The sequence below is a fragment of the Carassius carassius genome, chromosome 4 (assembly GCF_963082965.1).
Source record: "Carassius carassius chromosome 4, fCarCar2.1, whole genome shotgun sequence".
Taxonomy (NCBI): Eukaryota; Metazoa; Chordata; class Actinopteri; order Cypriniformes; family Cyprinidae; genus Carassius; species Carassius carassius.
The window spans coordinates 9,383,494-9,408,252 of NC_081758.1; the positions used below are offsets into that span (position 1 = coordinate 9,383,494).

The 24,759-nt window shown below is 39.3% G+C and overlaps 2 protein-coding genes across 2 annotated transcripts; one reads left to right on the forward strand and one right to left on the reverse strand.

Moving 5' to 3' along the window:
- Window positions 1-58: 58 nt before the first annotated feature.
- On the reverse strand, window positions 59-2,964 carry LOC132133384 (microtubule nucleation factor SSNA1-like). Its single transcript, XM_059546175.1, has 3 exons — window positions 2,627-2,964; window positions 1,551-1,750; window positions 59-356 (listed from the first exon to the last, which is right to left on the reverse strand). Exons 1-3 carry the CDS (start codon window positions 2,676-2,678, stop codon window positions 261-263), a joined length of 348 nt encoding a protein of 115 aa, XP_059402158.1. The 5' UTR covers window positions 2,679-2,964; the 3' UTR covers window positions 59-260.
- A 244-nt stretch (window positions 2,965-3,208) lies between these two features.
- On the forward strand, window positions 3,209-13,937 carry anapc2 (anaphase promoting complex subunit 2). The gene is made up of 14 exons (XM_059546186.1): window positions 3,209-3,461; window positions 3,628-3,883; window positions 5,103-5,427; window positions 6,514-6,646; window positions 7,589-7,790; window positions 7,882-8,001; window positions 8,921-9,038; window positions 9,134-9,312; window positions 9,570-9,711; window positions 11,657-11,732; window positions 11,879-12,082; window positions 12,231-12,363; window positions 13,258-13,499; window positions 13,602-13,937. Exons 1-14 carry the CDS (start codon window positions 3,393-3,395, stop codon window positions 13,812-13,814), a joined length of 2,412 nt encoding a protein of 803 aa, XP_059402169.1. The 5' UTR covers window positions 3,209-3,392; the 3' UTR covers window positions 13,815-13,937.
- Window positions 13,938-24,759: the final 10,822 nt, after the last annotated feature.

Genomic DNA, 24,759 nt, shown 5'->3' on the forward strand with positions numbered 1-24,759 from the left:
ATATTTACATACAGAAATTCACAAAAAAAAAAAATCACAACTTATCTTTAATAAAACATTACATTTAAATAAAAGGATTATATTAAACACATATCAAAACATTACAAACCTTTACATTACATACAGAACTTCCCAATAGGAGTTGTGTGGTGATTACAAGAAGTGATGCTGGTAAAGATGAAAGAAGTGAGAGAGGAGATTATTGGAATATAGTCATAGATAGATAGGAGAAGATAGATAGATGAAACATTCTGCATTATTTAATGATCATTGCTGCTTCTTGGTTCAGTGGCTTTGGTCAGATTTCCTGTTTCCTTCTTCAAAACACTCAAAAGTGTCTGAGAGCTTTCAAGAATCTGAGACAGACAGAGAGGAGAGGTTTAGTCAAACCATAATGGCATGGATAAAAAAAAAAAAAGAGACTGAAGTTCAGCAAAGTTTAGCAAACGCTATAAAAATTCAATTTAAACATAACCAAACCAAAAAATAAAATGTAACTACGGCGCTCTCTCCACATTTTATAAAATTACCACTATCACATCTACTGATAATACAATTCTGCTACTAGCCTTTTATTTAGACTTAAAAACTCCTTTCAGTCAGGTGAACTTTCAAAGCTGGCGTTTCGAGTGGCATTTGCACGTCCTGTCATGCTGGAGACAATATGCGACTGCAACAGACAAATCAGTATCAAGTTTAGTGATTAATCAACTAACTGATTGTTCATTTAGATGACAATCATTCATGGGAATGATTGAAAATTGACATCCCTAGTACACACTGCAAATTTTCAGTAGTGACAATCATATTTAAATATTTAAAGTTTTGCTACCTCGCGTGTTTGGGATCCTCTATTTTTGACAAAAGTAATATAACATCAACCAAAGACTGATGTTTGCTGATTTCACACCGTCATGATTTAAGTTTATGTTTAGAACGGGGTGTCCGATTCTGCTTCTGGAGGGCCACTGTTTAGCTCCAACTCTAATTAAACACACCTGAACACACTTACCAGGCATACTAGAAACTTCCAGGCAGTTGTATTGAGGCAAGCTGGAACTAAACTCTGCTGTTTGGACACCTCTGATTTAGAAGGACTGCTATGTTCACTTATTAAGCATCATCGGACTTGTTAAAGTGATCCATATTATGGAGAGTAGGCAGGTGCAGATTGTGATCATTTGGTATGCGGCTTATTTCCAAGATAACGTGTTTGGATTTCATTTTTATTATGGGCTTGTTCTTATTTGCCTTTTTTTATAGCAAGATCTGGTAACACTGAATCAAGACGTACCTCCTTCCCTGTGTGTGGTTGTTGCTACCGTAAATTACTGAACTGTGTGTGTACAGAACAAGATTAAGAACTAAAAGGTAAATTGACAACTAAATTTAGCTGCAGTGTAAATGCCACCATTATCATCTAATCATCATGCTTAGCCAACTAACATTAGTACTGTGTTAATTGTAAGTAACACAGTTAACTAACTTTATAAATGTTGTACAAGTTTCATTTAAGAAATATGGTTATAAAAACTTGACCGTGTCCTTACCTTCATGTACGCAGCCTCTGTCTCTGCGATTGTGCGGTCAAAGTCAGCGCGGGCTGCAAGGCGGTGTGCCAGGCTCTCGTTCACGTGACTCAGCTTGTCTGTCAGCATACGGATATCATGCTGCAGACGAGTTTTCTCTGCTTCCTCCTGCTGGATCAGCCGGTTCAACTCTTCTCTTTTAGAACACAGTTCCTCTATGCCTGGGAAAGACAAGGAGGATGAAATTTTAGGAAACACTTCCTAAAATATATTAAAAGGCAGCTTCATGCACAATCCAAAAATATGTTTCTGTAGTGTTTTCCTTGTGTTTCTTTACATTTTTGTTGTGATAGATGAAAGGGTGTGTCAGCAGTTACTCCTAATTAGAGCAATAATGTGCAGAACTTTATCAAACACCCCCAAGAAATTAATACTTTTACTTAGCAAGGATATATTAAACATAAAAAGTGATAGTAAAAACTTCTATTATGTTACAAAATATTTATATTTTGAATAAATGCTTTTCTTTTGAACTTTTATTCATCAACAAATCCTCAAAAAAACATTTAGGTAAAAAAATACAAATAAAATATATTAAATTAAGTGGCATAACTATTTCCAACATTGATTATAAATCAGCATATTAGAATGATTTCTGAAGTATCATGTGACACTGAAGACTGTTGTAATGGCTTCTGAAAATTTTGCTTTGCCTCCACAATTTGCACCCATTTATCATGAGCTGAAATCAAAGTTCAAAGACTTTTTCTTTTTTTGCCTTAGGTTGGCCACAATAAAAAGCCACTCTAAAATGTGAAAACAAAAGTGCTGCGTTTATAATTATGTTCAGTGTATATTTTAAAGTATTAAAAAAAGATAAAAGTTATTTTAAATTGTAAAAATATTTTTTTTTCTGTATTTTTGCAATAATAATAGTAAATATAGCTTGATAAGAGACTTATTTATTAAAACAATTTACTAAGACAAACAGAACAATACTGATGTCTCTTACAAAAACATACGTCTTCTTTGCGATCAATAGGTTATTAAAGCTGTTCTTTCCGAGTTCTTTCAGGTCTTGGTCGATGGCTACTTACACTTGACAAGCTCATTGTTGTAGGTTTGCAGTGCAGCTCCTTGCTGGGTCATTCTGATTAACGTTAGCTCGCTAACTACAACGAAAAGCCTGCCTGCAATGCTTTAATCACAAAAAGCGTTTCATGCAAATTAGCAGTGACGTCTGATAGCTTGTTGCACCTTTTGAGTCAGATTAATGCTAACAAACCACGAATTTACCGGGCGTTAAATTGTACACATTGCGAGGAGAATACGTTAACTTTAAACAAAACATTACAGAATCCCTTAAGTAACGTTAACGTTATTTAAGTCTCCTTCCTGTATCCATGGGGACGTTCAAGAAGCATCTCCACGACGGTTTCCGTTAGACTTTTATTTTTTTACATTTAAGATAGAGTTATATAAAAAGTTATTTTTTTATAGATCAAGATCAAGATCTTCATTTGAGAGTCTCAAAGCCAATGCACACTACATGTGCTTATAATTTATTATTAATATTAATGTTACTACAAATACTCATTCTTCTTCTTGTAGTAGTAGTAGTAGTAGTATTACTTTTATTATTATTATCATTTAGATGATTATCAACATCCGGCAACGTGTCGTCATCGGCGCGCGACAGGTATCTGAAGAAGAGCGCTATAATTAGTCGGATCATTTGAATGGCTTTGGTAATATAGTTTTGGACTAAACAATATCCACGTATGGTAACGGCATAGAATATTATACTTTTCACCCAGTGTATATGACTACTGTTTACAACCGGAGCCTCGGTGCATCTCCGGAATGAACGAGGTGCAGTCAGTGCCGCAGGGGCTGCCGTCAGCTGCATGGGACACAGTGACATCTGCTCTGGTGAGTGTTAGACATACAGTGTGATATCGCCTCTAAGCTAAATCCAGCTTCTGATGTTTGCTACATTAAAAAGACTAGTACCTTGGTACTTAGACATTGTTATAGCATTGTTGAAGTAACGTTACCTTTGAGTTCCAAAAGCTGAAACCCAACCATGACTCTTTAGGTGTCTCCTTTGCCACCAAATGCTTCGACTGATGAGGTTCTCTCTGAAGCATTGGCCCTGCTGGGTGAACATGGACTGGGTCAGTATGTGGAGGGTTGGATGCTGGAGACTTTGCAGGTGCGTTTGACTACTTCGGTTGCTCCAGAGTTCTGGACGGGGCTCAAGCAGCCTGAGGGGGAGTCACAGGAGAGGGACAGGGCAAAGGCTTTACTGGCAGCCTTCAGAAACCTTCTCCAAGAGCTGCAACCTTTCCTTGGTAAGCCACACTCCTCTCAATGGTAGCTATTTTATTAACATATTAATTAATATACTAACATAATGTACATGTATTTGAAAAACAGGTATAATGTTTGCTTATTGTTGCAGTTGTGTTATAATTATAGCTGACTTATTAGCTAATTTAATCAGGGGAAAAAATTATAAGTGTTCATTGAACATTTTTCAATAAAAACAGTTATTGAGAGGAAAAAAATGCATATTTCAGTTTATGAATCCTGATTCTATATGTGTGTGTGTGTGTTATTTTTTTATTAAGATAGATGGTTTTAATATATTAACACATAATAATATCAATATTAATCAATAACAACAACTGAAATAATTTGAAGTCATCCTGTGGACCCCATAGAAGTTTGTAAAGTCCCCCTAGTTGGCCCCTCAGGTCTTAAAATGTCTTAATTCACTCTCACACAAATTAAGGCCTTGAAAGGTCTTAAATTAGAGTTGTCTTATATTAATAAAGTCATGGCATTAAATGTTGCATGCATCACAAAAAAACAACAACAGAAAAATGTTCCTCAATATTTATATCCTGTTTTCCAGAACAAAGATTTAAAACATTCTTAAATCAAGATACATTTGCTTGAAGATATGAAGGCTGAGAAACAGAACTAAGTTAAGTGAGTTTATGCTTAAAACTATAACAAATATGTATCTGTCAGTGGGGTATGAAAACGTCAGATCATAAACTTGATTAATTGAAAACAAGTAAATCTGTCTTGGTTTATGAATCTTTAAACATTTGAACTGGAAAGCAAGACAAAAAAAAACAGAGGAACAACATTACTTTTTTGCATTGTGATCAGAGGGTACAGTAATGGCTATTTCCATATTGTTGTATTTGCAAGCAGAGCTATTCAAGCTTTGAGCTATTGTTTTTGTAAAATTAATCAAATAAAAAAAAATGTAGATCTGTAGAAAGTTGTTTTCAAACTTTTAAGTGTTGCTAAAACAACTTGGGTTTTTCCTAGACATTTAGACATTGTGTTCCCTTCTATTTTGTTTCCTTACATTTTCAATTCCCATAATGTGAAATCTAAAAAGTTTTGATGTCTTAATATATATATTTATCATTTTTACTTTTTATTTTCGTGCAAATTGTGGCCTGATTTTTCTTCGTGAGATTGATCCCGTCCGTTGTTTCTTGAGTCTACTGTGTTACTTTTTTTATTACTTTCCCTTTTTTATTTTTCAAGGTGGTCTTGAGAGACTGGGCTCATGGCAGGATGAGAGCCGTGGGGGTTTGTCTGGTTCAGGGGCCCATGGTCTAACTGAGAGAGCTTTCTCTGTCATTCGTGCCATTCTCCTGTTCTCTCCCCCACCTGTGCTGCACGAGCGTGTGTTGGAGTTTTACAGCCGCACATTCTCCGTACACATGAGTCAAGCAGGGGAAGCAGTAGAGGCTGAGGAGGGGACAGCGGAACACGAAGAAGGCGGTTTGTGCCCAGGCTGTGCCACCCTCCCTCACCTGTGTTGGTGTCTGGAAGCTCTAGAGCAGCTTCAAGATCTCAGTCACATACTGTGAGTTGAAGAGAAGTACCGTTCTTCTGATAATAATACATACCTTCCTCTGTTGTGTAGTCATTACTTACATAATGTACCTGTGGTGTGAGAGTGATGTACAGTATGTCTGTGTAAGTCAAGTAGTGTCAATGTTTGAAATGGAATACTAGCATGCTGCATATTACACAGGACGTACTGTTTACTACTTACTAGCTTTTTAAAATAGATTGTAACATCATGTAGTTTTCACAATTGACACCTTTAAAGAGTCCAACAAGAGGAGAAGCAAATGAGCTCAGTGGAAAAAAACACTTTCGTTTTACATATTCATCAGTGTCACAATAGACAATAGCAAGACAAATTCTACTTTAAGAGAAGTATTTATCATATCACATCTAAGTTATATACCGAATAGAGTAAAGCATTAATATGTGTGCTAATATTCATAGACAACCTCAGCTATTACTGCATAACAATAACATTTGGAAGAATATCCAATGCATCAGTCAAAATTCTTTTCATTCGTTCAATATTTTCTGGGATTTTCAGCTGATTCATTTAAATGGCTGGTTTATTCAGGAATGAATCAAGTAACTGTCTATATGAATGGGTCATAATTGAAGCTTTGACTCACCTGATTTGCTCAGAAATGCAGAATTCAGTATCGTCAATTTGGGGGGCATTCCAACTACATTTTAATAGGTTATATCACACAGAGAAAGCATGCTCTCAAGGTGTGTTTTTCTTTTTTCTTTGGTTAAATGAGGGATATAAAAAATAATGTCAGCTTGCACATTATTAAAACAATTACAATAGTATCAATAAACAATACATATTGTACAACCCTTCTTTTAATCCAGTCTTCTTTTAATCCTGTTATTACAGTCTGATCAAATGAGTCAAGAGATGTTACAAAAGGTCAAGTTGAGCTCATTGCGTTTTTACATTATTCCACCCATACAGAAAAGTTAAATATTGTGTTATGTACACTTAAAAAATAGTATGAGCCGGATGGTTGTCTTCCAAACATTCCAATGTGATTTTGTTGGAGAGGTAGATTGTTAGGATATATAATGCCTTCATTAATGTCTTTTGTGATTTCAGCTCCAGACTACAGCTGTTGGAACGTGTGAGCTCTGAGGCTGTGACCAGCATCCTGCACAAGCTGATAGAGCAGAGGATGGAGCAGCGCTGCAGGGGAGAATACGAGAGCTCTTTCCTCACAGACTTTAATGATGTACACACCTTTCATACATAACAGAAAACATTATTTAATTTTAGATGATTCCTTAGAATAATGATGTTTGTAATGATGCACAAGGATTCAAACGTTTATAAAAAATTCCTTTAAGGAAAATGTATAACTTGATCTATGTAGATTTTGAATGAGCTTCACTTGTCAACACAAAACCTCGGCCATCTTGACTTTAGCATGCTCAAATTCTGATATGTGACAGGTTAATTTAATGACAAATTATATTATTACATAAACTTTTTAAATCTTTTGGAAAGTTATGCATGAGTAAAAAAAAATTAACTTTTTTTTTTTTTTTTTTTTTTTTTAATTGGGGATTTGGGGATGTTCAGCAGATCCCTAACCCTAAGTATGAGCAGTAGTGGTACTGTATGTAAGTGACAACATAAATAATATGGGGCAGGGTTTGTCTAGATTTAAGAAGATAATGATATTTAATTTCTTCATTACACAAATGAGTGAGAAATGTTTTATTCAAAATGGTCAATTGGTTAAGAAACAGTAAGTCAAAAGCATCATAGTTGCACTTCATTTTTTAAATTACGCATGTATAAAGTTTTCTTATAGTACTTAACCAAGAAAGTACTGAGTAATATAAAGTAACTAGTTTAAGTTAAAGTAAGTTTATGGTTAGGGTCAGGCCTACTTAGTTACTACCCAATTATTGTAATAACTACTGTAAGTTAGTAATAAAAGACTGTAAAATAAAGTGCTACCAAAATCATAATGTAAATTGATTAAATGTTCTTAGTCACTGGTTTTCATTTGTGAACATTAACAAGCTTTTTAGCTTATTGGCTTCATAAATATGGTGGATTTGTTTTTGTTTTTACATTTTAATATTCAAGCTTAAAGTGTCTATTTAAAGTAATGTTAATTAAGTAATTGTGTTAAGTCTTATTGATGGATGCTCTGCGTTTCCAGTGGTTAGGGCAGGTTTTGGGATGGCTGAGCAGGGTGTTTGCCAGTAAGGTGGAAGAGGTGGGCAACGATGTCACACCTTCAGATGGCACAACGGGTCAGCCAGCCAATGCTCTCCTCCAGCGCTGGCACTGTCACATGCACCAGTTCTTCTGCCGTATCTATGTTAACATGAGGATCGAGGAGCTTTTCAGCATCATAAGAGGTGAGAAACTCCATTGATGTTGCATACTATCTGTAATCTCATCTCGGTTGTTTCATTTGAAATAATTGTTTTCTCTGCTTAATTGTTGCAGATTTTCCAGAGTCTATTCCTGCCATTGAGGATCTTAAGTTCTGTCTGGAACGAACCAATCAGAGACAACAGCTTCTTGCTTCCCTCAAATCAGCCTTTGAAACACGACTGCTGCATCCAGGTCAAGTCAAGTCACCTTTATTTATATAGCGCTTTAAACAAAATACACTGCGTCAAAGCAACTGAACAACATTCATTAGGAAAACAGTGTGTCAATAATGCAAAATGATAGTTAAAAGCAGTTCATAATTGAATTCAGTGATGTCATCTCTGTTCAGTTAAATAGTGTCTGTGCATTTATTTGCAATCAAGTCAACGATATCGCTGTAGATGAAGTGACCCCAACTAAGCAAGCCAGAGGCGACAGCAGCAAGGAACCGAAACTCCATCGGTGACAGAATGGAGAAAAAAACCTTGGGAGAAACCAGGCTCAGTTGGGGGGCCAGTTCTCCTCTGACCAGACGAAACCAGTAGTTCAATTCCAGGCTGCAGCAAAGTCAGATTGTGCAGAAGAATCATCTGTTTCCTGTGTTCTTGTCCTGGTGCTCCTCTGAGACGAGGTCTTTACAGGGGATCTGTATCTGGGGCTCTAGTTGTCCTGGTCTCCGCTGTCTTTCAGGGCAGTAGAGGTCCTTTCTGGTTGCTGATCCACCATCTGGTCTGGATACGTACTGGATCCGGGTGACTGCAGTGACCCTCTGATCTGGACACAGACTGGATCTGGTGGCTACGGTGACCTCGGAATAAGAGAGAAACAGACTAATATTAGCGTAGATGCCATTCTTCTAATGATATAGCAATTACATCAGGTGTTATGGGAAGTGTTACTGGTTCCGGTTTACCTAATTAATGCAGCCTAAAAATCCTTTAACGGATTTGGATATTAAAAGCATATTAGTATGTTATGTGTAAGCCAGGTTAAAGAGATGAGTCTTTAATCTAGATTTAAACTGCAAGAGTCAGTGATTCTGGCCGTTTTCACAGTTGCTAAATGTGTGAAAATGTTTTGACATTCATCATGGTTTCTTTTCCCACTTCAGGAGTCCACACATCTGACATTATCACTGTTTACATCTCTGCCATTAAAGCCCTAAGAGAGCTAGACCCCTCTATGGTGATCTTGCAAGTGGCCTGCCAACCCATTCGCAAATATCTCAGGTTTGTCTGTTGCAATGGGGATATGTGTCTCAAGATAGTTGTGCTTTTTTTGTAAACCAGTAGTTCATCCTTTGTTTTAATGCTGGGAATTACAGAACACGTGAGGACACTGTGCGTCAGATAGTGGGCAGTCTGACGGGCGACGCAGAGGGTTGCACTGATCTAGCCAATGAGCTCTCTCGAGCTGACCCTGTTACCTTGGAGACACAGGATAGTGAAGATGAGGGGAGTGATCCGGATGACTGGACCCCAGATCCCACTGATGCTCTCACAGGTTAATGTTTTTTATTTTTGTCGAAACTCTGATACAAATTTTTCAGGATTGTTTGAGAAATAAAAGTATTTATTAAATATAATTCATATTAATATCTAAATAATGCTAAATGTAGTTTTATTTCATGGTGGAATATTTCTGTCAAATGTTCCAGCCACTGGCATGTGTGCAGAATAGAGTCAATACAGACTGCAGTCACAGAAATGTGGGTCCTGACAGGTAATCCACATTTCAGCACTCTCTCATTGCTTCTGTAGATAAAACCGGCTCTAAACGGCGCTCTTCTGACATCATCAGTCTGCTGGTCAGCATTTACGGAAGTAAAGAGATCTTCATTAATGAGTACAAGACTGTACTGGCTGACCGACTTCTGCATCAGCTCAACTACAACACAGCCAGGTAACCCACCTTTCACACACAAACTTAGTCCAAAATAGTTAGCTTCAGTAACAGCCTCTTTACAAAGAAAAAAATACAAATACATATAAATTCGATACATAAATAGTAAATACAAATACAAGTAAAATAAATAAAAATATAATGAAATATTTAAAGTAGCATTTTAAAATATTTTAATAAAGAACCATTTTTTATGAAAGTAAAATCAACTATTGATAAGCTCTCTTTTTAAAGTCTGATTTTTTCAAAAGTTAAAGGTGCAGTAGGAGATCTTGGAAAATGCTAACATTAGCCTGATAGCATTGAAAGCGAATGTCCCACCCTCCCTGCAATTCCCGTCCAAAGCCACGCCAACTGAATGCATTTATTCTCACAGACCAGAATACCAGAGACAACATTACTACAATAGGCTACATCAGCTGTTCCCAATTCCAGCCCATGTTCCAAAGTTCCAAACCCCTGCTCGGGGAGTAGGGAGCAATGAACACGGTGTAGGGATCATATCGATCGGAACAGAATTCATTCACGTCACGTAGCTCATTTCTAATGAGTTCGTAATCTGAATCGGGTGTGTTAATTAAGTGAAACATACAAAATATGTGCGCAAGGACTGGAATTGGGAACCACTGGGCTACGTCATGTGTCATTCACCTGCAAGAATTGTTACGTCCCCTGTTGTTAGTTACGGGTATGGGGAATAACATTTAACTTTCGGGGTTTGACTTCAGTCCAAAACCAGTGCAAGCAATGAAAACCAAAGCGCTAAAGCCAAGCAACAAGTGTTTATTAACAATGTTATTGTAGGAAAGCTTATATACAAAAACAGCTCACAGTGATATTTACATAAAAAGTAACAAAAGGAAAAAAAAAATAAGAAAGCCCAAGGAAACTAAGGGAAAAAAAGAGGAGGAAATTGGGTGGCAGTCAAACAAAAGATATAATCAAAACACAACCCTCTAACTCAATTATCGATTCTACACTAAAGAAAAAGTATCCGAAAATCTTCAGTATCCAAAGATACCCTAATTTAAGCTTACTCTTTCTAGCTCAAACAAAAAGTACATTTTGGGAATGCACCAAACACACGCAGATATACAAAAACAATAGCTTAACCCACGATACACAAAGTTAGTGTCGATCATCGGCTACAAATCACAATACCCAAAAAGAATAACAACAGACAACAAGCAATGCCTCTCTTGCATTGTCAGCGTCTTCCTTTTATAGATCCTGGTATTCACCAGGGGGCGATGACGTAACATGACAAAAAATGTTTCTGAAGAAAATCACCTATTGCATCTTTAAGAAATGTGTGGAAATTGGATTTACTTTAGATGAGAAATAAAAGAAGTTGTTGTCCCAAGGAACGTAATGTATGAATGTACTAATGTATACCTTAAATGCACTGCAACTCACGTTAGATAAATATCTTGCAAATGCATAAATGTTAATGTATTCATCTGTGAGAAAATTGCAGATTTTTACAACCTTGTTTCATCCTAGCAAAAATACTTGTGTTACTTGAGTCTTAAATTCGAATAGTTTTCATAGTGTAATGATCTATTACAAAAGATCAAGGAAAATTAAAGGTAACACTTCAGTTTGGGGAATAAATTTCACTGTTAACTAATTGCATATTACTAGCATATTGGCTGTTTATAAGTACTTGTAAAGCACATATTTTGCATGACCATATTCCATATCCCTTAATCCTACCCAATATCTAAACTTAACAACTTCCTTACTAACTATTTATTAGCAGTAATTAGGAATTTTTCCTCAATAAGGCAAAAGTCGTAGTTAATAGTGAGAATTGGACCTTAAAATAAAGTGTGACCAAACTAAAATAATCATGACATGGCACTCTAAAGCAAATGAGAATAGGAAGTGATATTTGTTTACCATGTTACTAATGTATACAGTACCTCTGTGTTTGTGTTTATAGAGAGATTCGCAACGTAGAGCTGTTGAAACTGAGGTTTGGCGAGTCCCACATGCATTACTGTGAAGTGATGCTAAAGGTATGCTTTGCACTCTTCGCAGCTCCTGTCCACAAATTCACATCTCTTGGTTATCAGTCATCCTGTTATCATAATATGTGACTTTGAATGGATTTACTTCCATTATGTGTGCTATTTATATTGAACGTGTCTGTCTTCCTCTGCAGGATGTAGCAGACTCTCGGCGGATCAACACTAATATCCGTGAGGAAGAGAGTCGTCTTCCTGTAGAGGAGCAGTCTACATTACCGCTGTCTGCCATGATCATCTCATCTGAATTCTGGCCCCAGCTGAAGGATGAGAAGATGGAACTGCCTTCAGTCATCTCTAAAGCCATGGAGGACTACACACACTGCTTTGAAAAACTCAAGGTACTCCCAGCGTAGTGATATTATGTTGCTGACCAAACACAGATTTCTGAATCATGCCAGTGATGATACGCACATGCTTTTTTTTTATTACAGTGTTCTGTTGAAAATGCATACAGCCATATATTTTATTTTATTTATTTTTTTGTAGGCCATGAGGACTTTGAGGTGGAAGCCTCACTTGGGATCTGTTACGTTGGATGTGGAGCTGGAGGACAGAACCATCGCAAATCTCACAGTGACTCCTATCCATGCTAGCATCATTTTACACTTCCAGGACAAAGGTACTGAGCTTCCGATAGTGCTTTTTGTCTTTAAAAAAATAAATAAAATACAAATAAAAACCTTTGCCCTGAAACTTTGGAATTTGGAAATAGTCTGCAAGTGATTACAAACACAAAAAAGGTGTGAAAGCAGACTACTTGGTAGACAAGGTCCTGACATCCTCTGTAGTTCCATTTAGCCACTGTTTAGTAACCACCTTTTTCAAGACAAGTAAAGGATAAACAAGTAAAATACAAGGGGTATTACTGATGTATTTTATGTCATAGAATAAAGTGGAAATATCTTGATATAGTGTTAACCACAGACCTTATTTCAATGTACTTTAGGGTGGCCATTCGTGCCATTTTCGCAGGACTCGTCCTGGCCAGGATTTCTATATTGCCTAAAATATACAGGTTTTGGCTTTGGTTTCCTGTTTACATACTTAATGACGGTAATGATCATTTGACCAATAACCTGCAGACGTTGTACGTAAATTGACCAATCCTGGTGCGTGAGAAGGTGGGATATACAGAGAACGGTCAAAGCGATGCAAATACGTGTACATGTTAGTGTCGGACTGGAAAGCAGCATTGAGCTGACTTATCGGTGTATGACATCAAAGTAATGTGAGAGCGATTCAAAAGCACAAGAAGTCATTGGTCTGTGCAGCGCAAACAAAGTCAAAACGTGGATATTTTAGGCAATATAGAAATCCTGGCCAGGACGTGTCCTGCGAAAATGGCACGAATGGCCACCCTGATGTACTGGTTTCCAGGTTTTGACATATAAAAATACACCAGCAGCACTCCTCATCATTCTGAACATGTGCACTACCTAGTGTTCTAATGAATGATACAGTCTTGATTATTTGTGTGCCTGAAGTTCCATTACTATTTGTTTTCCTACTCTAGGCACATGGACATTGGAAGAGCTGAGTGGTGTCCTGGGCGTGCCGCAAGAGATGGTGCGCAGGAAGTTGGCACTGTGGCAGCAGCAGGGTGTGCTGCGTGAGGAAGCTGGAGGTCGATTTACAGTGCAGGAGACGAGCTCTTGCAGAGAGAGATCAGACAGAAGTGTCATGCTCATAGACAGTGATGAGGAGGGAGACTCCAACACCGCAACACAGTCTGAGCAGAGAGAAGAGAAACTACAGGTTATTTAAACACTTACAACTCTTGTCATAGTACTGTAGTGTAACACTGCTTAGGACCTTACTTGCCATATAATGCTAAGACTCTTTTCCCTTATTTCTCAGCTGTTCTGGGCCTACATTCAGGCCATGCTGACAAACCTGGAGAGCATGACTTTGGAGAGGATCCACTCCATGCTGCGAATGTTTGTGGCCGCCGGGTCTGGGGTCACTGAGATGGATGTGAATGAGCTGCAGGCTTTCCTGCAGAAGAAAGTCAGAGCCCACCAGCTTATTGTTTCCACGGGTGTCTACAGGCTACCCAAGACCACCCAATAGTCAGAAACAATTGAGTGGAGACCATGAAACAATCATGAACTTTTTCTCATAATTTGTGTCAAATGCACAAATTATTCTGGTTTGTTCATTGTGCAAAATAATAAAACAATGACATGTTTGTAATCTCGTCTTGCTGTCTTTTTATTATATAAAATACAGTGCTGTGAAAATGTTTTTGCCACCATACTGATTTCTTCTGTCTTTGTTTGTTTTATAATAAATAGTTTCAGATGTTCAAATAAAATATAAACAATCTGAGTTTTTTTTATTATTTTTTTTATTTTTTTTATTTTTTATTATTTTTTTATTTTTTGGATGATCAGCATATGAACCTTCTGACTTTCTCCCAACATATGAAATAAGATGAGAGCTGACTCGTCAGACCACAATGCTTTTTCCATTTCTTAGTGTCCAAGATAGAGCTCTTGACACCAGGTTATGCATCTGTGTTGGCCTTGGATGAAAGTGGATTCGTGGCAAACATCCTGCAGTTTCCATCTCTTTGGAGCTCAGTGGAGTTTTTGTTGATTATGGCTCACAGAGGTGCTGTTTTAATTCTCTTAAACATAAAAATTATGTGAAGTGTCTAATCCCTCCATGAACATTTACTTTGGACTAGTGATTTAACAAGATCGTTTTTGTTTATTTGTTTTGTAAGTAGAATTTTAGTATTTGGATTGTGTGTGTGTGTAATAGTAATGATTTTCCCTACACTGTAAAAAATGTACTGTAGAATTTACAGGATTTTACTGGCAAAAAAGTTGCCAATAAAATCCTGTAAAAATGATGTTAATTGCTGTAAAATGGATTACAGGAAATTACTGCAAAGCAAATTACAGTTAATTGCTGTATGTGGAATACAGTAGTTTGTAGTATTTTTTACAGTAACATTGAATTTAACTTGTAGTTTATTTTACAGCAATATTTTGTAATTTCCCTAAAGTACAGTATTTACCTGGCAAAAAAGTTGCCAATAAAGTCCTGTAAATATATTTTACAGCATTTATTTGTGATTTCATTAAATTACAGTATTTAACTGGCAACTAAAGTTGCCAATAAAATCCTGTAAATACCCCTAAATACAATATGATGTTGTAATAATTTAACAATGAAACTGCTTTAAAGAATAATTTTAACAGTAAACTATAAAATACTGATATAAATGCATTATCATGAGCTCTATCTTAATACATTTACAAATGAATAAAAATGCATAAAGTCAATGATGTTGCAAATAAGTATTTATTAAAACTGGCAGAAAGACATTGCAAGGCTTTTACTGGTAAAATAAAAATTTCAGTCTTTCAACAGTTGAAATCTTATCATAAAAATAACATAGCATCACAAATAACTACGAATACATGTAAAAGAAATAAGCCATATTCAGAGTAGAAGATTAACTTTCTATAAAAATGAAGGTCAATCAATAGAAATAGTATAATTTTTGTTAAAAAAAATGTTTTAAAGAAAATTATTAAAATAAAATGCTGGAATCAACATTAAATCACAAATTCTGTTGTTTGAGCTTATGTTCTATTAAATTAAGACTATTCCTGCAAGAGACAATTTAATAAATACATACTGAAAGTCCATCAACTTTCTGAGATGAGCACACACATGAGGGTTGTCCCTATTCTCTGAGACTTTTCCACTTGTTTGCCTCTATGTGTCCGTCTTGTATCCAGTGAGTGTTGTGATTCCAAGAAAACATCTGCACATAAAAACAAGCAAAAGCATCAGGATGAAGTTAAGTATTAAATGAAACTAGCTCAATAAAATAAATGTCAAAATGCCACTTATACAATACAATCAGCATTTACCAGTACTTAAAAGGTTACTCCACCCCAAAATGAAAATCTTGCCATTAATCCCTTACCTCAATGTCGTTCCAAACCCGTAAAAGCTTTGTTCGTCTTCGGAACACAATTTAAGATATTCTGGATGCAACTGGGAGGATTGTGACTGTCCCACTGACTGTCAAGTAAATACAACTGTCAAGGCCCAGAAAAGTATGAAAGACATCATCAGAATAGTCCATCAGTGGTTCAACCGTAACGCTATGAAGTGACGACAATGCTTTTTGTATGAAAAGAAAACAAAAATAACGATTTCTTCAACAATTCGCCTCCTCTACGCATCAGTGTAGCACCATTTTGGCGAGTATCTGTTGAACTGCAGCTGCTGTTCTGTGTCAGCTGGGTCACATGGACACGCTTTCTATGTTTATTTACACTTTGATTTGAACAAAAACAAAAATAACGTCTTTGTTGAATAAAGTTATTCTTTTTGTTTTCTTTGCATACAAAAAGTACAACCCGAATTCCGGAAAAGTTGGGACGTTTTTTAAATTTTAATAAAATGAAAACTAAAGGAATTTCAAATCACATGAGCCAATATTTTATTCACAATAGAACATAGATATCATAGCAAATGTTTAAACTGAGAAATTTTACACTTTTATCCACTTAATTAGCTCATTAAAAATTTAATGCCTGCTACAGGTCTCAAAAAAGTTGGCACGGGGGCAACAAATGGCTAAAAAAGCAAGCAGTTTTGAAAAGATTCAGTTGGGAGAACATCTAGTGATTAATTAAGTTAATTGATATCAGGTCTGTAACATGATTAGCTATAAAAGCTTTGTCTTAGAGAATGCAGAGTCTCTCAGAAGTAAAGATGGGCAGAGGCTCACCAATCTGTGAAAGACTGCGTAAAAAAATTGTGGAAAACTTTAAAAACAATGTTCCTCAACGTCAAATTGCAAAGGCTTTGCAAATCTCATCATCTACAGTGCATAACATAATCAAAAGATTCAGAGAAACTGGAGAAATCTCTGTGCGTAAGGGACAAGGCCGGAGACCTTTATTGGATGCCCGTGGTCTTCGGGCTCTCAGACGACACTGCATCACTCATCGGCATGATTGTGTCAATGACATTACTAAATGGGCCCAGGAATACTTTCAGAAACCACTGTCGGTAAACACAATCCGCCGTGCCATCAGCAGATGCCAACTAAAGCTCTATCATGCAAAAAGGAAGCCATATGTGAACATGGTCCAGAAGCGCCGTCGTGTCCTGTGGGCCAAGGCTCATTTAAAATGGACTATTTCAAAGTGGAATAGTGTTTTATCGTCAGACGAGTCCAAATTTGACATTCTTGTTGGAAATCACAGATGCCGTGTCCTCCGGGCTAAAGAGGAGGGAGACCTTCCAGCATGTTATCAGCGTTCAGTTCAAAAGCCAGCATCTCTGATGGTATGGGGGTTCATAAGTGCATACGGTATGGGCAGCTTGCATGTTTTGGAAGGCTCTGTGAATGCTGAAAGGTATATAAAGGTTTTAGAGCAACATATGCTTCCCTCCAAACAACGTCTATTTCAGGGAAGGCCTTGTTTATTTCAGCAGGACAATGCAAAACCACATACTGCAGCTATAACAACAGCATGGCTTCGTCGTAGAAGAGTCCGGGTGCTAACCTGGCCTGCCTGCAGTCCAGGTCTTTCACCTATAGAGAACATTTGGCGCATCATTAAACGAAAAATACGTCAAAGACGACCACGAACTCTTCAGCAAGTGGAAATCTATATAAGGCAAGAATGGGACCAAATTCCAACAGCAAAACTCCAGCAACTCATAGCCTCAATGCCCAGACGTCTTCAAACTGTTTTGAAAAGAAAAGGAGATGCTACACCATGGTAAACATGCCCCGTCCCAACTATTTTGAGACCTGTAGCAGAAATCAAAATTGAAATGAGCTCATTTTGTGCATAAAATTGTAAACTTTCTCAGTTTAAACATTTGCTATGTTACCTATGTTCTATTGTGAATAAAATATTGGCTCATGTGATTTGAAAGTCTTTTAGTTTTCATTTTATTAAAATTTAAAAAACGTCCCAACTTTTCTGGAATTCGGGTTGTATTCTCGTAGCTTCGTAAAATTACAGTTGAGCCACTGATGGCAGATGGACTATTCTGACGATGCTTTTCATACTTTTCTGGGCTTAGACATTGTTAATTGTTTGGCAGTCAGTGGGACGGATGCAACCCTGCCGGTTCTCATTCAAAATATGTTAAATTGTGTTCTGAAGACGAGCAAAGCTTTTACGGGTTTGAAACGATATTAATCACTGTTAATCACGTTAACAGTGATTAATGACTAAATTGTCATTATGGGGTTGAGTAACCCTTTAAACTAAATAAGTAACCTTTTTCGCAAATATAGAAATAGAAACTACAGCAATTTTTTACAGTGTAGTTAACCTCTCTGACCTCTATTGGCAACTTAAAAAATGGCAAGTCCACTGTTCACCGTATGACAGGTATTTTATCTGGTTTAATTGCAAAATGTTAGTTATTCATCATCACTGTTTGATTTATATATATATATATATAGTAATCAAACAAAATATAAATCTGAGTGCCAATATACTTATTATTAAATACAATATAATAGCGAAGTCAAGTAGTGTTGTAATGTACATTATGTGTCACAGACTTTCATATAATTTTCATATAGCCTATTTATTAATTCTTAATATATAGGGGAGTCGTGGCCTAGTGGTTAGAGAGTTTGACTCCTAACCCTAGGGATGTGGGTTTGAATCTTGGGCCAACTTAGGTGCCCTTGAGCAAGGCATCAAACCCCCAACTGCTCCCCGGGTGCTGCACCATAAATGGCTGCCCACTGCTCCGTGTGTGTGTGCACTTTGGATGGGTTAAATGCAGAGCACAAATTCTGAGTATGGGTCACCATGCTTGGCTGAATGTCATGCCACTTTATCTTCTAAAATAGTTCAGAAATCTACAACCACTACCCTTCAAACAGCATTTTATCCCAAGAACGTTCTGAAAACGTTTTGTGTTATATAATTAAAACCTAAAATAACTATCCACTACATAATGTTCTGTGCAGTAATATACAGTTTTGCAGTTTGTTCAATTGGGTGATCTAATGAGTAGGCTACGCTATATGGGCCATTTTACAGAATTGGTCCAAACTGCTGTCCCACAAACAAAAACACATTTAAAAAGCAAAGTGTACAAATCTTAGATGTTTGCTAAGATCATTCTATTATCTATTGAAACCCACAATAATATTTAAAATATTAGTAAGCTTAATATATATATAAAATCATCATTATACTTTCAGTTAAGAGGTGGCTGTCCCGAACCCTAACACCTACATTTCAACTTGTTACTATTGTTACAACTTGTTGATATTATAATATATATATATATAATTTTTTTGTTCCATTGTTATTAAAAAAAATATATATTTTGGGTTGTTTTTAAAAAGTAAACTAAAAAATAAATAAATGAATAAATTAGTCATCTACGAGTCGCGCGGGGGGGGGGGTGGATTTGTGCTGGCGGATTAATCGAAGAATGAAATACAGGCTTTATTTTAGATACATGAAAGGCGGGATGAATTCTCCTGTACGCTGGAGGAAGTTTAAGGCGGACTGCCACCGGACTAATGATCTTGGTGACAGTGAACGGGCCAATAAATTTGGCTTATTAGAGACGGAACGGAGAGGAATGTTCTTGGTAAAAAGCCACACTTTTTGACCCACAACGTATACGGGAGGCCTAGACCGGTGGCGATCGGCTTTAGCCTTGGTGCGCGCCCCCACTTAGTAGAGTAGAGTCTCGCGGGCTCTAGTCCAAGTGCGGTGACACCTCTGGACAAAGGCGTGAACGGAGGGGATCGCGAATTCAGATTCCAGACTGGGAAAAATTGGTGGGTGGTATCCTACACTACACTCAAACGGAGATAGGCCCATAGCTGATAAAGGTAATGTATTGTGGGCGTACTCCACCATCGACAGTTGTTGGCTCCAGGAGGAAGGATTCTTGGAGACCAAACATCACAACACCCTTTCCAAATCTTGGTTGGCTCTCTCGGTTTGATTATTGCTCTAGGGATGAAACCCTGAGGACAGACTTACAGTTGCTCCCAGTAATCTACAGAATTCATACCAAAATTTGGACACAAATTGGGGTCCCCTGTCGGAGACCACGTCTGTCGGGAGGCAATGTAAACAAAAGACGTGATCTACGACGGTCAACGCAGTCTCCTTGGCTGAGGGTAATTTGGGCAAGGGAATAAAGTGGGCCGCCTTTTGAAAACCGGTCCACCACGGTCAAAACTACTGTGTTGCCCTGGGAGGGCGGTAATAAAATCTAGTGCGATTTGGGACCAGGGTCTCGAAGGGACCGGCAGCGGTTGAAGTAACCCATCAGGGGGTCGATTGGAAGTCTTACCAGTGGCACAAACCGAGCAAACCAAAACAAAACTGTGAATCTCGCGAGCCATAAGTGGCCACCAGAATCGTTGCTTGACCAAAAATTTAGTACGGTTAACTCCTGGATGACAAGCCACATTAGAACAATGCGCCCACTGAATGACGTTGGACCGTAATCCCTCTGGCACAAATAATCGATTTGGTGGGCACCCGGGCGGAGACGTTACCCCTTCTAAGGCCTTCTTGACCTTCGATTCGACCTCCCATGTGAGTGTGGAGACCACTAATGTCTCAGGTAAAATACACTCGGGAGTAGACAGGCGTTCGGAACGGTCAAAAATGCGCGACAAAGAATCGGGTTTGATGTTCTTGGAACCCGGGCGGTACGAGAGAGTAAAATCTAAACGTCGGAAAAAAAGTGCCCACCGAGCCTGCCTGGAGTTCAACCTTTTGGCAGTACTAATGTATTCTAAATTCTTGTGGTCGGTCCATACTACAAAAGGAACCCCCGAGCCTTCTAACCAGTGGCGCCATTCCTCCAATGCCATCTTGACTGCCAACAATTCCCGGTTACCAATATCATAATTGTGTTTGGCAGGGGATAATCGATATGAAAAAAACGTGCACGGGTGCATCTTGTCATCTGAGGGAGAACATTGGGATAACACTGCACCTACCCCCACCTCCGACGCATCGACCTCCACCACAAACTGACGTGATGGATCAGGGGTGATTAAGATAGGGGCTGAAACGAAGCAGCCCTTCAGTTTGGCAAACACAGCCTCGCCTGTGTCTGACCACCTGAACGTAGTTTTGGGGGAGGTCAAGGCGGTCAGAGGTGCGGCTAGTTGACTGAAGTTGCGAATAAAACGCCGGTAGAAGTTGACACAGCCTTAACTTTCTTGGGATCCATGCGTATTCCCTCAGTCGACACGATATACCCAAGAAACGGAACAGACTGTGAATGAAATGCGCATTTCTCTGCCTTGACAAAAAGCCCATTCTCTAGCAACCTCTGAAGCACTCGTCGAACGTGCTGCACGTATTCCTGGAGAGAAGAGGAAAAAATCTATATGTCGTCCAGGTAGACATATATGAATTGATCGATCATATCTTGCAGCACGTCGTTGACGAATGCCTGGAAGACCGCTGGGGAGTTGGACAGCCTGAAGGGCATGACCAAGTATTCAAAGTGCCCCCTGGGGTGGTTAAAAGCGGTCTTCCATTCATCCCCCTCCCTGATACGGACCAAATGATAAGCATTACGTAAGTCCAATTTCGTGAAGATCGACGCTCCCTGCAGCCTCTCGAAGGCTGAAGACATCAACGGCAAAGGGTATGTATTCTTTACCGTGATGTTGTTCAGTCCCAGGTAATCAATACAAGGTCGCAGCAACCTGTCTTTCTTCCCCACAAAAAAGAACCCTGCCCCCGCTGGAGAAGAGGAAGGGCGGATGAACCCCGAAGCTAGAGAATCAGAAATATATTTCTCCATAGCCTTCCTTTCTGGGACAGAAAGTGAATATAATTTGCCTTTAGGCGGAGACTTACCTGACAGTAAATCTATGGCACAGTCATAGGGACGATGCAGAGGGCGAGAAGCAGCACAAGACTTACTGAACACTTCCTTCAGGTGGAGGTACTACGCGGGCACGTTAGACAAATCCACTGCTTCCTCCTGAAACATAGACATAGAAACAGACGGACAAGCAGACACTAGACAAGACTCATGACACTTGTTACTCCAGGCAAGGATGGAATGCAATTGCCAGTCTACTTTGGGGTTGTGACAGAGGAGCCAGGGGTGACCAAGTACTATGGGTTCAAGAGGAGAGTCAAGGATGTAGAATGAGATGATTTCTGAGTGGTTGCCTGATGTGATGAGGGTAATGTTCTCAGTGATGTGTGAGATGACCGGCAGTCTTTGTCCATTGAGGGCGTGAACCGTGATCTGGTGAGTGAGGGGTCTGAGGGGAATTTGAAGTCTGCGTGCGAGTGCATAGTCCATGAAATTACCCTCAGCCCCGGAGTCCAGAAGTGCTTGACAGTCGTGAAGTCGTGCTGACCATCTTAGTCTTACTGGGAGGAGCGTAGATGATGATGAGGTCGATAGTAGCCTCATACTTACTACCGGGCTGGGCCTTTTACTGGAAAGATGTAGGCGTGATGACCGGTCCAACCGCAGTAGGGGCACAGACCCAGGGACCTCCGCCTCTCCTGGAAAGCCGAGCTCGCCCTACCTGCATGGGCTCGTGATCGTAGGAGGGGCTGGCTGCGTCTCTGCCGCTGACTCGGGCATCCGTATGAGCTCTCGGTGTGGGATTGGGTAGGTTATGTCATTCCACTCGTGTCAGTCGTGCATCTACCCTTAGTGCCAGCTCAATGAGTCCATTGAGTGAGGTCGGAAGGTCCAGGGCGTACATCTCCCTCTGGACGCGGTCAGCCAGCCCATGCAGGAACATGTTCCACTGCGCCTCCTCGTTCCATTGACACTCCACCGCCAGGGTGTGGAACTCGATAGAGAAATCCGAAACTGATCTCTCTCCTTGACATAATTCGGCTAGCTTCCTAGCCACCTCTCTCCCAGCGACGGCCCAATCGAAGACACGCTTCATCTCGGCGGCGAGTGTCTGGAACGAGGCGCAGCATGGATCTTGATTCTCCCACACCGCCGTTCCCCATAATGCCGCCCTCCCAGTGAGCAGTGTCAACATGAACGCTACCTTGGCTTGTTCGCTGGTGCATATCGCATCGTGTTAGGAAAGCTCTACAGAAATTAGGCTCACCCGAGTAGGTTTCCGTTACTGGAAGGCATGGTTCCGGCTAGGAGGGGTTCTCCGATGGTGTGGGAGGAACGGACGGTGTGAGTGGCGCAGTGGGGGCTCGCAGAAGCTGTAATTGCTGGGTGAGCTCGGACACCTGCGCCACCAAAACCTGAACAGCGCGACCAGTGTCGTTAAGATTCCGTTCCTGGGAGTCCATCCTTCGAGCACTGGCGCTGAGGAACTCTTCCAACGCCGATGATGGGTTACTCGCTGCTTCCATGGGTGGTCAGATCGTTCTGTCACGATTGCATAAAGGACAGGAAGCAAGTTGCAAGTAAATGATCCTTTATTAGAGAAGTATGGCCAGGCTGGGTTGATGGTGGGTGACGCAGGGACCTCGATGGCAGCACAGACTGGTGAGAAGGTGATTGAGTGTGGAGGTGGGTGATGATGAGGGATCCGTGAGATGACTGGTAATCCAACAACGACCGAACAGGAACAAGACACAAGGAGTAGCTGAGCAGATGGGACACAGACAAGAATCACGGAGGACCTCAAACAGCGATCTGACAAACAAGAGACGAAAGACAGGGTATTAAGTATGCTGTTGGAATGAGCTGCAGCTGCCACTGATCAGATGATCAGCGGTAACACCCACATGAAACAATCAACATGACGTAACAAGAGACGAGCAGGAAACAGTGCATTCATGAACCGTGACAAAAACAGTCACTACCGAAACATTTGGAGGAGTTTCAGCAGTGACAACTTTACAACCCAAATTCCGGAAAAGTTGGGACGTTTTTTAAATTTTAATAAAATGAAAACTAAAGGAATTTCAAATCACATGAGCCAATATTTTATTCACAATAGAACATAGATATCATAGCAAATGTTTAAACTGAGAAATTTTACACTTTTATCAACTTAATTAGCTCATTTAAAATTTAATGCCTGCTACAGGTCTCAAAAAAGTTGGCACGGGGGTAACAAATGGCTAAAAAAAGCAAGCAGTTTTGAAAAGATTCAGTTGGGAGAACATCTAGTGATTAATTAAGTTAATTGATATCAGGTCTGTAACATGATTAGCTATAAAAGCTTTGTCTTAGAGAATCAGAGTCTCTCAGAAGTAAAGATGGGCAGAGGCTCTCCAATCTGTGAAAGACTGCGTAAAAAAATTGTGGAGAACTTTAAAAACAATGTTCCTCAATGTCAAATTGCAAAGGCTTTGCAAATCTCATCATCTACAGTGCATAACATCATCAAAAGATTCAGAGAAACTGGAGAAATCTCTGTGCGTAAGGGACAAGGCCGGAGACCTTTATTGGATGCCCGTGGTCTTCGGGCTCTCAGACGACACTGCATCACTCATCGGCATGATTGTGTCAATGACATTACTAAATGGGCCCAGGAATACTTTCAGAAACCACTGTCGGTAAACACAATCCGCCGTGCCATCAGCAGATGCCAACTAAAGCTCTATCATGCAAAAAGGAAGCCATATGTGAACATGGTCCTGAAGCGCTGTCGTGTCCTGTGGGCCAAGGCTGCTTTAAAATGGACTATTTCAAAGTGGAATAGTGTTTTATGGTCAGACGAGTCCAAATTTGACATTCTTGTTGGAAATCACGGACGCCGTGTCCTGCGGGCTAAAGAGGAGGGAGACCTTCCAGCATGTTATCAGCGTGCAGTTCAAAAGCCAGCATCTCTGATGGTATGGGGGTGCATAAGTGCATACGGTATGGGCAGCTTGCATGTTTTGGAAGGCTCTGTGAATGCTGAAAGGTATATAAAGGTTTTAGAGCAACATATGCTTCCCTCCAAACAACGTCTATTTCAGGGAAGGCCTTGTTTATTTCAGCAGGACAATGCAAAACCACATACTGCAGCTATAACAACAGCATGGCTTCGTCGTAGAAGAGTCTGGGTGCTAACCTG